Raw genomic sequence first — 12,711 nt, 5'->3', positions numbered from 1 at the left:
TATAAAATTAGCCAGACACGGAGGCACATGCCTATAATCCCAGCTACTTGGGAGGCTGACGAAGGAGAATCACTTGAACCCGGGAGGCAAAGGTTGCGGTGAGACAATACCGCACAACTGCACTGCAGCCTGGGCAACAAGAGCAAAACTCCATAAAAAAATAAATAAATAAAAAACTAGGATCGGCTACAGATGCCACCTTTCTTCCAGCCAGGTGACGCAGTCCAGTAAGAATTAGATGGCAGACAAGGTAGGGTAAGACCCTGAGAGTGCTTACCTCCATCCCAACTGTCAATTCCCAAAGGGCCCCTCTCTACCCCTGGGCCAAAGTTCAGGCCTTAGACCCCTCTCCCCGAATTAGGGGTTATGGAGCGGCTTCCTTACCCTCCTACAGATTTTGCCCAAGTCGACTCTTCAGGCAGATCTATGATCTTTCCAGGGTCCCACTGCCCTTGAGACAGAATTCAAGTTCCTGACCTGGCTGCCCAAGTCCACCTTGATCTAGTCTCACCTACATCTCTGCTTCATCAGGCCCATTCAACATGCCTGCCATTTACCAAACCCACACTGATCTTTGGGCATACTGTCCCTTTTCTCTGAGATGTTCTCATCCCTTAGCTCAGACTCTGGAAAACTAAAATCAACACAGGTCCACCTCCTTCAGTAAGCCTTTCCAGGGCAATCCAGGCCTTGGCCAGCCCTGAGAGCTCGTCTACCAGTTCACATTGTCTCATGCCCACCTCCCCAGGCCCATGGGCTCCTCTCCCAAACAGCACCAGCTCAGGGCCAGCACTTCAGACCCTCTGCAGCCCATCTCAGTTCTTCCCCTGCTGCCCTGAGCTGGCCGCAGATGACAGAGATGTAGCAATGGGGTCCCTGCCATCAAGGAAAGCCAGTGTGCTAAGGGAGGCAGATACACCCACCAATGCCCACCACACAGGGCAGACTCGGAAGAAAGCCCATATATTCCAGGGCCCAGAGGAAGGAGGAAAGGCCTCCTGGTGAGAGAAGGATCTGAGCCAGGTCTCAAAGGATGTAAGGTAGAGGAGCAGAAAGAGCTTTCTAGGCAGTGAAAGGAGCAGAGGAAGGAAGGAGACCAAGGGCAGTGTCCGGCAGAGTAGGGCTTCGTGTAGGTGAGAGATGACGGGCAGGGGTGAAGTGCTGGGGACACAAGCCTGCACCCCTCCTGTGGGTGAAGGGCACCAGGGGAAGTTGTGGAGCAGGAGACTGGCATGGCTGGAACCTGGGTCTGCACGGTCAAGCCAGCCCTGCTCTCAATAGGCTCCAGGCCCCAGCACCCTCACGGTGACACCCAGAAAGCACACAGACAAGGAGCTGTTTCTTGACTGTTAATTGGGTCTTGGCCCATGTCATATGGAGGAGGGACCAGGATGAAGAGAGGGAACCAGAGCAGGGAGCGAGGTCCAGACTCGGGGGATCTGTGCTTCTTGCAGGGGGTTGGGGGAGAGGACACAGAAGCCTCTGCCCCATGCTGGATACTTCCTTGCTGTGGCAGCAGGGCAGCTGTGCCCTGGCTAGGCTGGGCTGCAGAGTGTGAGTCTCAGGTCCTCTGGAGCTGGAGCCATCAGGATGGCTGCTTTTCGGGGGTCATCAGTCGCTCCACCTCGCGCATGAACCTCAGACACAACTCTTCCTGCCAGGGCAGGGCCACACACTGCACAGCCACAGGCAGCCCCACGCTCTTCTTCATGGCCTACAAGGGGACACAGGTATCAGGACAGGGTTAGCGAGGCAGGACTCCCCACCAAGCCCAGGCCTCTCTCCAGCATCCCAGCTGGAAAAGCAGGGCCAGGCCACAGTCTTTCAGGTCTTGCTTAAGAAAGGCTGGCACACCCACAGTGCTGGTACTGTTTCCTCCACAGCGGCCAGAGTCAGGGTGGGGAGTGAGTTCAGGTGAGGGGCAGCCCAGACCTTACCTTCTGCAGCACCTTGTCCCAGATGTCCCCAAAGTAGCCCCTGCAGTGTTCCATCTGGGCTTCGTCCTCAGCAGTCACCGTGGTGACAGGCACCACCCCCGCAGGGAAGTCCAGGCAGTTGTAGAGCAGGGTGTAGCTGACGGCCCCTGGAACATATCACAGGCGGCTGCAGCAGGCCCTGAGAACCTTCAGGGCCGACTGCGGGCCTGAGGCAGTAGCCTGTGTCTATAGCCAGAGAAAGGCTCTCTCCCAGAACTGACTTCTGAGTGACAAAGCCCACGACTTCAGATTTCAGGGCTAGGCTGTACATCTCACTGATGCTTGCCCCATGCCTTTGCTTATGTACTTTCCCCACTGGGAATGTTGTTCCTGTTTTCTTTTCCTTTTCCTTTTTTTTTTCTTGAGACAGAGTCTCACTCTGCCACCCAGGCTGGAGTGCAGTGGTGTGATCATAACTCACAGCAGCCTCAACCTCCTGGGCTCCAGCAATCCTCCCGCCTCAGCTCCCCGAGGAGTCAGGACTAAAGGAACATGCAACCACATCTAGCTAGTTTTTCTATTTTTTTGTGGTAACGGGGCCTCTCTATGTTGCCCACACTGGTCTTGAGTTCCTGGGCTCAAGTGATCCTCCAGCCTCAGCCTCCCAAAGTGCAGGGATTATAGGTGTGACCCACCACCCTATTTTCTTAATTTATCTAAATCCCACCTGGACTTCAAACCACCACCTCCCCAGACTAGACTCTAACTCAAGGTCCCCAACTTGAATAGTGCTGATGACAGAAATATCAATCCTGGCCAGAGCATCCCACATAACTCTCATGTCTCCGGCCAGCCAGACTGTGGGCCCTGCAGGGGCAGGGTCCTCCCTGAGGGCTCCTCTTCTTCCAGTACCTAGCAGCCCTGCAGGGCATATGGTCAGATTCATAGAAAGGACAGACAGGTGGCTGGGCGCGATGGCTCACACCTGTAATCCCAGCACTTTGGGAGGCCGGGGTAGGTGGATCATCTGAGGTCAGGGGTTCGAGACCAGCCTGACCAACATAGAGAAACCCCATCTCTAATAAAAATATAAAATTAGCTGGTTGTGGTAGTGGGTGCCTGTAATCCCAGCTTCTGGGGAGGCTGAGGCAGGAGAATCGCTTGAACCGGATGCAGAGGTTGCAGTGAACCAAGATCACGGCATTGCTCTCCAGCCTGGGTGACAGATCAAAACTTCGTCTCAAAAAAACAAAAAAAAAAGAAGGGACAGGCAGTGTGTCTGGTCTCACCTGTGGCCCTGCCTGGGGCATTCAAGTCCAGAGCAGGGCCCAGCATGGGAGTCAGCAGCACATCCAGGTCCAGCGCCTTCCACTGGGCAATCACGGTGTTGCGGTACACCTGGGGGACACAGCACACCGGGTGAAGCACTCAGACTCAGCCCGCCCCAGGCTCTCTAACTCAGGGACTGTGGCTGGGGTGGCTCTGGCCCCAGTACCTAGCCCTGGATCTGAGCTGGGCCACAATGGGACACAGGTCCTCCGGGCAGGCAGGCAGTGCTGCCTCTCAGAGGGCATCAGTCGTTCTGCTTTCCAAATGAATTGTGGACATGTCTCTTCCTGCCGGGGCAGAGCCACACACAGGCAGCTCCACAGGGTAGAAAAGGCAGCCCGGACAGGAGCCTTGGGTTGACCCAGCCCCAAAGGATGAGCATCTGGGCAAGTAAGGGTCAGAGAGCAGGTCCCAGGTAGTGGTCCAGGGAGTGGAAGGGGGTTGACAGGCCAGTCTAGGATCCCCGTGGGGGCACTGGCCACAAGACCCTGGTAGCAAGTGCCCTGTCCAACTCCATCCTCCCACCACCACCCTACTCCAGTCTAAAGGCTCTGGCCTCACCTCTATCTCGTGCTGCAGTTCCCAGAGTTTTCCAGCCGACCTGGGCAGAAGGAGTGAGATCACCAGCCATGATGGTCACAGCCATAGAGATAAGCAACATCAGACCCCTACTGCCAGCCTCCCAGCTCTCACTCCTCCAAGGACCCTTCACAACCCCACAGGAGCTCTGAGAGGGACATTCAAATACCTACTGTCTGGATGAGAAAATCAAGCCCTAGAGGGGCACAGGCTGGGTCACTTAGTGACTCCACAGCAGAACCAGGACTAGCCCAGGCCTGACTGCTCGCTACCCTCAGGACACAGGACAGGCCATAGCTGCCGCCGGCCCTGAAGCCTTGTGGTAAGGGAAGGAGTGAGTCTAGGAACATCAGGTCCTGAAACGGTGGGTGGGGGGTTCCAGCCCAAGTCACTAAGGGGCAGGTGCACCTGGCGCAGCTCAGATCAGCTCAGGTCTCTAGCAGCAGTGTCTCCCCGGGTATCCCACCCTGGCCCAGGCCAACCCCCTACTTCCTGGTCCTTTCCATCCACACCCCAGCCAGGTCAGCCTCCTCCTCTCCAACTACCCTATCCTCTTGTCCCCTCAGGCCTTTGCTCTCCAGCCAGACCTGGACCTGGCCAAAACAACTTCAAAGTCCCACTTGAAAGTCACGAAGGTTGCCCCCCTGCCTGGGCCACTTCCAGCCTCAGAGGTTACTTCCCTCGAGTCCTCTCCTGTCAGAAACTACCCAGACCCCGACTCGGATCAGGACAGGCAGGGGCAGGCAGCTGGGCGCGGAGGAGCCCTCACCGAGGCTTCATGCTGCTGAGGAAGGCCGACAGCCTTGGGAGCTGCACGGGACAGACACAGGGCTGGTGACTCCCCTCAGCCATGGCAGGCACCAACCTTCCTCAGGCCAAGCCACTGGGGACCCTCCCTTCATGCCTCCCCCTGGGGCCCAGATCTGCACCCCTTTTAGCATGCACATTGGCTGAAAATTGCAGGGGACAGGGGAGGAGGGCAGTCTGGGTGGGGGCTGGAGGGAAGAGGAGGCCATGTATGCCCAAACCAAGAGAGGCTGAGGGAAGCCAGGGGGACGGGATAGGAGGCCCCATGCTCCCCACCAGCCGTCCTAGCCCCTCCACTCCTTGTGCCCTCACCAGCGGCTTCACCAGGAAGGCCAGCAGTCCTTTAAGCCAGTTGGGAAGCTTCAGAGTTAAGACCAGGTCCCCCAGGCAGGGGTCCACAAAATCACCTTTGCTGGGAAACAAAAGGCGGAGTCCAGGAACTCCCATCCCCGAATCCTCCCCAGCCTGCTCGCTCGGCCCACAGAAATGCCATTCTCTACTCAGGGGTCCTGTCCACCTCGTCCTCACCAGACTCAGCTCCCTCCCTCCAAAATGCCGTTTGCTTCTGCTGGTCCTTTGAGAAGCCTGCGCTCCAACCCACACCGAAGGGAACTCCCCAAGGCAGGACTCAGGGTCTCCCTCTCCAGCAAACCCAGCTCAGAACTCTAAGAACTGAGGGCAATGTCTCCCTGACAAGGCCACCCTGTGACCACCTCCCCTTTGACAGGGAGGCCAGCCTGGAGGCACAGCTGGGTCAGTCATGGTGGGGACTGCCCATGGAGCATGGCTCTGAGGCTGTCTCTGGCTCAAGACCTCAGGGAAAGGTCTCAGAGAGCTGATCTTGGAGACTCATTACCAGGGCCAGAGTGAGGAGTGGCCCCTTCCACTGAAGCCTGGACCACACTTGGCTGCTAGGTGAAAGAAAGGACATGACAGGCTGGGCCTTGACTGAGTGAGGCTGCAGGGCCGAGTTCTCCATAAGTGAAGCGGAGAAAGTGGGACTGTGTTCTGAAGGGCCGCAGCCCATCCAGCGGAGGCATGTCACCAGGAGGCACCTTCACAGGCCTGCCCTCTGCCCCTGACAACCTTTAAGGACTAAAAACAGCCCAGAGGAACCAACTTCTCTAAAAATGAGTTCTGCAAAGTCCCTTAAAGGGAGTCTGGTCCAACCCACCCACTTTACAGGAGAGAAATCTGAGGTCTTGCTCAAAAGGAAGACTTGGCTCAAGTCTGGAGAGCCTGGAGTCACAGCATGAAGTCCGAACACCCACCCTCCTGCCTGGATCCTGCCCTTGCCTCAAATCTTTCCCAGACAGACAGGCAACTGCCTGCCCACCTCCTACCTCACAACAAGCTCAGATCAGAGGCAGGCCATGATACTCAACGCAGCCTCCCCTTAGGCTGGCGCCCTGGCAGGGATCTCCAGGCTCAATGTGCCCAGGTGGAAGCACAGCGAGGTCCCTGCCCAGAGCGTTAAGGCCTTTGTCAGATTCAGCTAAGGCCCATCAAGCCATCACCGCCACCTGCTGCTCCCACTAGGTCTGATCCCACCAAGACCCCAAAGCCCACTATCACTCACAAGTTCTGTAGGTAGGTTTGGCCACCGTCACTGAAGAGCCCACCTGTTGACAGGGTCTCCAGAGCATAGGGTATGTTGCTTGGCAAGAAGGGCACTAGCTGCAGAAATTGAGGGGTGTAAGCCCTCCTGAACTAACAACTGGCTCCATGACCCCCACGCTGTCTGGGCGGCCCTGAGGCTGGATTAGACCAACCTGCCCACATGGTAGCTCTCACTAGAGCCACAAAGGCAGCCTAACTGAGCCAAGAAAACTCACTATAGAATGCATAGCACGAGAGAAGTCTGGAGCCACACATAAAGTTGTATAAATGACCAGACCAAAACCCACTGGCCCTGGGGACCTCTGGACAGCTGTGCACCCCTGTACCTTTGATCAGCCCTCTAGATACTTGTCCCACAGGGCCATAGATCACCCCCACGACAACACAATCAGAATGCCAGGATGCCAGGGATGGAGTAGCCATGGGTACCAGGAAGCCTTCCCTGGAGGGGAGGAGATGCCAGCACCTCCAGGACCCTGCAGTCATACCGTGTGTCCTGCAGCCTCAAGGCTCTGCTTAGTCTCCAGCACGGCCCGCCTCATGGCCGGGGTGGGCATGGTATAGTTGTCAGTCTCATAGTACCCCACACGCAGGGGCCGAGAGCTGGTGTAGACCTGGAGGGAAAACACGGGACAGGGGCAGGTCAGGAGAAGACAGCCCTAGGCAGGACCCCTAGAGATCAAAGGAACTGGCCGGGTGTGGTGGTTCATGCCTGTAATCCCAGCACTTTGGCAGGCTAAGGCAGGCAGATCATGAGGTCAGGAGTTTGAAACCAGCCTGACCAACATGGTGAAACCCCATCTCTATTTAAAAAAGAAAAAGAGAGAAAGAGAGATCAGAGAAATACTCAGCCCCAGACACAGCTGCAGTCAGTGAGGCCAGCCCCTTCTGCAACTGACCCTTTCACAAAACAGCTTCACAGTGACTCAGAGGTGGGCAGAGCAAGGATGAGGATTCCTATTGGTCACAGGAGGAGACCGAAGCTTGAGGTCTAGAGAGGGAGATTGGGTGGGACTGGGACTTCCCCAAAGCTACCCAATGCAGACTGTTGGGTAGAACAGGTCTGGAACACAGGCAGGTCTGGAACACAAGCACCCTGCCTTCTAAGCTGAGGCTTTCCACCAACTGTCCTGGCTCTCATGAGAAACTGTTCCAGACTTCCAGATAGGGACCTCATCTCCCCCTCTCCGCTGAGGAAGGACTTCACGGCTGCCTATCCCCGTGGGTTCGGTTAGAATATTTCCAGCTGCCTCAGCCCAGATCTGCCCTGCTGCCCGACTCCCGAGAAACCCCAAGGCCCACTCTCCTTCCTGTCCAGAAACCCTCAGCCTTTCCAAGACAATCTTGGCTGGGGTGTGTACAGAATAGACAATCGCTGGACTGCTGAGAAATGGGGCTTACATCACGCAGCTTACTGTCTACATTAATGTGACTTCACTCTTCTCCATCTGCACCGATCTAATTTTAGAGCTCCTAAACACTCTGTTGGAGTGGGCACAGAGGATGACCTAGGACCCAGCATCTGCCTCACTGGGGACATTTGGCTCCAGCCTCAACCTGGCTGTTTCTGGCCTTCAACCGTAACACAGAGAGAGATAACCCAGGACCAGGGCACAACCAGGACACTCAAGAGAGCAAGATACTGGCCTCAGATGCCCTGTAGCAGGGCATGAACTGGGAGAGAGATGACCACTGGCCACTCCTCCACCTCCTCCAAATAACACACGTAAGCACAAATAACCTTCCCATTCATTCTGGAAACACCCATCAACTCTTCAACAGGAAGCATCCGTTGGCAGTTTACACTCCATGACCCTCTGAACTTCTTACCTTAAAATTCACACCCTGCTGTGCCCACCAATCCTTAACTAACATGGAGGGGGTCATATCATGACCCTTACCCAATCCTAACCAACCTCCACGTTGAAAGACCCACCTTAAACCAGACTTCAAAATCTCAGCAAATCTCCCCATTCTGCCTGCCCTCTGAGATGCTACTAAGGCTCTGCAAGGCAGTGCTCCCTTGCCAGAGAAAGCAACAAGCCCAGCCTGTCTCAGCATCAGACTGTTGCAGTGATTTTTTTTTTTTTTTTTTTTTTTTTTGAGGCTGAGTCTCACTCTGTTACCCAGGCTGGAGTGCAATGACGAGATCTCGGCTTACCGAAATCTCCACCTCCAGGGTTCAAGCAATTCTTCTGCCTCAGCCTCCGGAGTAGCTGGGATTACAGGCATGCTCCACCATGCCCAGCTAATTTTCGTATTTCTAATAGAGACAGGGTTTTACCATTTTGGTCAGGCTGGTCTCGAACTCCTGACCTCGTGATCCACCCGCCTCGGCCCCCAAAGTGCTGGGACTACAGGCGTTAGCCACTGTGCCCCACTGTTGCAGGGATAATTGAAGGAGCAGCACTCCACGCTGCCTGCAGACTCTAGCTCACACAGCCTACATCTGGCAAGAACAAGCTGCTTGAGCTGGGGTCTGCAGGCAGCGTGGCATGCCGCTCCCCAAAATGTGGACAGGAATACTGTTAGAAAGACTGCTGTTTGCTGAAGGTCAGCGGCCTGGGAAGTGATTCCTGCATCCCTGGTGCCAGCAGCAGAGGCCAGGCACCTTGGAAAGCCTGTGGGTTAAATGCAGGCAATGGCTCCATCTGGTGGCGGTCTGTGGAGAAGCAGCCCACCCTAGCCTCAGAGCCCTGGGGGACGTTTCTCAGGAGACAGGGCCTCCAAGACCTGCCCACAGGCCTGGGGCGGCTGTGTGGGTTCAGAAGTCCACACCCATGCCCACCCAGCCCTGCTCACCTCTTCTCGGAAGGGCAGGGGAGGCACGGTGGGGTCCAAGCGGAACATGTCCTCACACAGCAGGGCTCGCAGGCACAGTGCCAGGCTCTCCACGTCCCGGGCCATGGGGCCCACAGAGAGGCGCACTGGGGCAGAGACGGGAGGCAGGTGAGCAGACAAGGAGGGAGGAACACAGATCCAGAGCAGCCTGGGAGCCAGACGCTGCCCTGCCACCTGAGAAGCACCTGAGGGCAGAAGCAGGTCAGTCCGAGCCCCCACCCCCCTGGGGCACTGAGGGCACCACAGACCTCACCTGCCTCCTGTCCATAGACACAGCCCTTCAGGCCACTCTTGCTGGATGAGAAACACAAGACGCTGGGAACAGGAAATAGCCACCCGCCGCCATTCCCATGCCCGCAGAGCAGCTCTGAACACTCACCACTTTGGAAACTAGGACCCACGCCTGGCCAGTGGGACTCTAATGCTTCCTCCCAGCAAAGCCCCGGTGACCAAATCCCCGCCTGGAGCCCAGAGAGGTCGGAAGCCAGGCCAAGGTCACACAGTCCAGGTGCGCCCTCCACCCACCCTACCTGAGGCGATTCCCTGTGGGCTTGAGGCCGCAAATGCCGCAGAAGGAGGAGGGGAAGCGGATGCTGCCTCCGATATCAGTGCCTAAGCCCAGGGGGGAGCCTCCAGCCCCGATGAGGGCCCCTTCACCCCCTGAGGAGCCCCCTGGGCTTTTGGAGGGCTTCCATGGGTTCACGGTCTGGCCGAAGAGGGGGTTACTGCAGTCGTAGCTGGAGGAGGCAAGAATGGATCAGCCTGTATCACGCTGGCATCGGTGCCCCTGCCCCGCCCCACCCAGAGACCCAACCTGAACATGGACTGGGGGACATTGGTGTGCACGAAGGGCACGGCGCCCTGCAGCTTCAGCACACGGACCACCACGCTGTCACACTCTGCCGGCACCCCTTCATTCAGGCTCAAGCCCAGCGTGGAGTCCTGGCCCTGGGAGGAGGGATGGTGGGCACAAAAAGGGGTATGGCTGATGAGTCAGAGCCCATGGGTAGCCCAGGGTCCACTCCAACAACTGTCACACAGGCCAAGACAGGCACAACAGTATCCCCTTGCAAGGCCTCTGGACCTGGGCCCAAAACGACCCAGGACCCACAGCAGGCTGGCAGGGATGGAGGTGCCAGTGGAGGCCTGACACTGAGGCAGAGCATACCTTGTAGGTGAAGCACTCCTTGAGGCTCACAGGAACGCCATAGAGCAGGCCCTGCCTTGGAGCCTGGGACAGCTGAGTCTCACAGTCAGCCAGGTAGGAGGTCACGCAGTTGGTCCCTTTGTTCACTTCCCAGGCCTGGGGGAGGGGAAAAAGACATAAGGGAAAAGGAGACTGGCCTTTTCAAAAAACTATGGTGAAATATACATCATGTAGAACCAGCCTTTTAAAGTATACCCAGGGATAGGGTAACTAGCAACATGGGCCAGAGCCTGGGGCACAGAGGATGACCTAGGGCCCGGCACCTGCCTCACTGGGAACATTTGGCCCAGGCCACAACCAGGACACTCAAGAGAGCAAGATACTGGCCTCAGCAGGGGGTGGGCTGGAAGGAAGATGACCACTGACCACTCCCCCACCTCCTCCAAGCCACATCTCTGCCCAGTGAGGCAGATAAAAACCAGGCAAGGGCAGACCCCCATCTCTGGTCACAGAAGGGCAGCGACAGAGCAGGGCTAGACCAGACTCCTGCCTCTCGGAGCCCAGCACTCTCTCCTCTACCCCACTCCTTTCCCACACCCAGCCCAGTCAAGCCTCCCCTTACCCAAGAACTCTTGAATTTGATAATCAAGTCACATGGAGTAGGACCTTGACTAAAGGGAATAACATGCTAATAATGGAAATCTGCCTAGAGCACTCAAGCCGCACCATGCAGGGTCCTACAGAGGGAAAGGCGAGAGCAGAGCGAGATGCAGCTTTCTGAAAACACTCCTATCCTGGGGGACACCGGAGGGAAACAGGGTGGGCTCTGTGGCCATACTTAGGCATATGCAAAATCTGTCCCTGGGGTACCCGAGGCAGGAAGGGAGAAAGGCCAATCTATAACCAGATTGACTAGGTTAACCAGGAAGGGCAGGAGCCTTTTTAGGGACATTGACGGGGAAAAAGCAACACCATCTGCTGAGACTGTCTATGTGCCCCTCTCGGTGACGCCAGCCCAGCATGCTCTCGCTCCCCCAGCTGCAGCTTTGACGGCATTGTCACATAAACCACACCCAGACAAGTTCACCTGCCTAGGGGTCACATTCTCTGTCACATGCCCTTTCAAGAAGTCATGCAGGCCACACTCACAAAGCACAATTTCTCAATTTCTCTCTCCTTCCTTCTTTCCTCCCTCCCTCCCTTTCTTTTCAAACATATTTCTTGAGCACTTATTATGTGAAATGCAACACTTAGTGTCTTTGAGCACTAAGCTTCAAAGACAAATAAGATAAGCCCTGTCCATGAAGGACACATGGGAAAGAGAAGACAAGCCTGACACTGTGATGAAAAATGTGCTGTTAGAATGAGAGTAGGCCCCGAAGAGGAAATCCTACCTCGGGCTGGAAAGGGAAGACGGTGTCTCCTGCTCTGAGCCCAGAAAGCTCAGTCAAGGGAGTCTGTGGCATGGAGAGGGACAAAGAGGGAAAGAGCCTTTCAGGTAAAGGAGCCCCACCCAAGCCAGTGCAGAGTTTGGGTGGGACACTCCACGCTCCAGAAGGCCTTGGCCAGAGGTGATGCCGGACACAGAGGAGAAGTTCCAGAGACAGCCTGAAGAGCTAGGGACACAAGAAGGCACCTGGCCAGGAGCTGGTGCTTGGGCATGGAGGGAGATGGTGGTGGTGGGCCAGAGTGGCCAAAGGTGATGGAGACAGGGGAGGGCTGGGTAAAAGAAGGGAATAGGCCAGGCACAGTGGCTCACACCTGTAATCCCAGCACTTTCGAAGGCTGAGGTGGGTTGATCACCTGAGGTCAAGAGTTCCAGACCAGCCTGGCCAACGTGGCAAAACTTCATCTCTACTAAAAAGACAAAAATTAGCCGGCCGTGGTGGCAGGCGCCTGTAAACCCAGCTACACAGAAGGCTGAGGCACGAGAATTCCTTGAACAAGGGAGGCGGAGGTTGCAGTGAGCCAAGATCATGCCACTGCGCTCCAGCCTAGGCAACAGAGCAAGACTCTGTCTCAAAAAAGAAAAAAAAAGGGGGGGTGGGAGGTTGGGCATGGTGGCTCACGCCTATAATCCCAGCACTTCGGGAAGCCAAGATGGGTGGATCACCTGTGGTCAGGAGTTCGAAACCAGCCTGATCATCATGGTGAAACCCCATCTCTACTAAATACAAAAAATTAGCTGGGGTCCAGGCGCTGCGGCTCACAGTCGTAATCCCAACACTTTGGGAGGCCAAGGCAGGTGGATCACTTGAGGTCAGGAGTTCAAGACCAGCCTGGCCAACATGGTGACTCTACTAAAAATACAAAACTGGGCCGGGCGCGGTGGCTCAAGTCTGTAATCCCAGCACTGTGGGAGGCTGAGGCGGGTGGATCACGAGGTCAAGAGATCGAGACCATCCTGGTCAACATGGTGAAACCCCGTCTCTACTAAAAATACAAAAAATGAGCTGGGCATGGTGGTGCGTG

The 12,711-nt window shown here is 56.2% G+C and overlaps 1 protein-coding gene across 3 annotated transcripts in view; it reads right to left on the bottom strand.

The window, feature by feature from the left end:
* Positions 1–1,336: 1,336 nt before the first annotated feature.
* The window catches only part of LOC108312784 (fatty-acid amide hydrolase 1), a 19,738-nt gene continuing 8,363 nt past the window's right edge, over positions 1,337–12,711 (bottom strand). Inside the window, exons 3-16 of one of the 3 annotated variants that reach the window (XM_017540896.2) lie at positions 11,634–11,696; positions 10,261–10,395; positions 9,907–10,040; positions 9,623–9,829; positions 9,346–9,386; positions 9,054–9,178; positions 6,740–6,865; positions 6,211–6,308; positions 4,944–5,043; positions 4,594–4,634; positions 3,807–3,846; positions 3,206–3,314; positions 1,938–2,083; positions 1,337–1,714 (exon numbers count right to left, since the gene is read on the bottom strand). In XM_017540896.2, coding sequence (XP_017396385.1) covers positions 1,586–1,714; positions 1,938–2,083; positions 3,206–3,314; positions 3,807–3,846; positions 4,594–4,634; positions 4,944–5,043; positions 6,211–6,308; positions 6,740–6,865; positions 9,054–9,178; positions 9,346–9,386; positions 9,623–9,829; positions 9,907–10,040; positions 10,261–10,395; positions 11,634–11,696 — 1,494 coding nt within the window. In that variant the 3' untranslated portion in view covers positions 1,337–1,585. The remainder of the gene's footprint in view (positions 1,715–1,937; positions 2,084–3,205; positions 3,315–3,806; positions 3,847–4,593; positions 4,635–4,943; positions 5,044–6,210; positions 6,309–6,739; positions 6,866–9,053; positions 9,179–9,345; positions 9,387–9,622; positions 9,830–9,906; positions 10,041–10,260; positions 10,396–11,633; positions 11,697–12,711) is intronic. The other 2 variants (XR_001828785.2, XM_017540897.2) reach the window with 2 other exon arrangements.

The sequence above is a fragment of the Cebus imitator genome, unplaced genomic scaffold (genome assembly GCF_001604975.1).
Source record: "Cebus imitator isolate Cc_AM_T3 unplaced genomic scaffold, Cebus_imitator-1.0 Scaffold129, whole genome shotgun sequence".
Taxonomy (NCBI): domain Eukaryota; kingdom Metazoa; phylum Chordata; class Mammalia; order Primates; family Cebidae; genus Cebus; species Cebus imitator.
The sequence above is the reverse complement of the archived record's forward strand: the minus strand, read 5'-3'. Positions and strand labels throughout refer to the sequence as shown.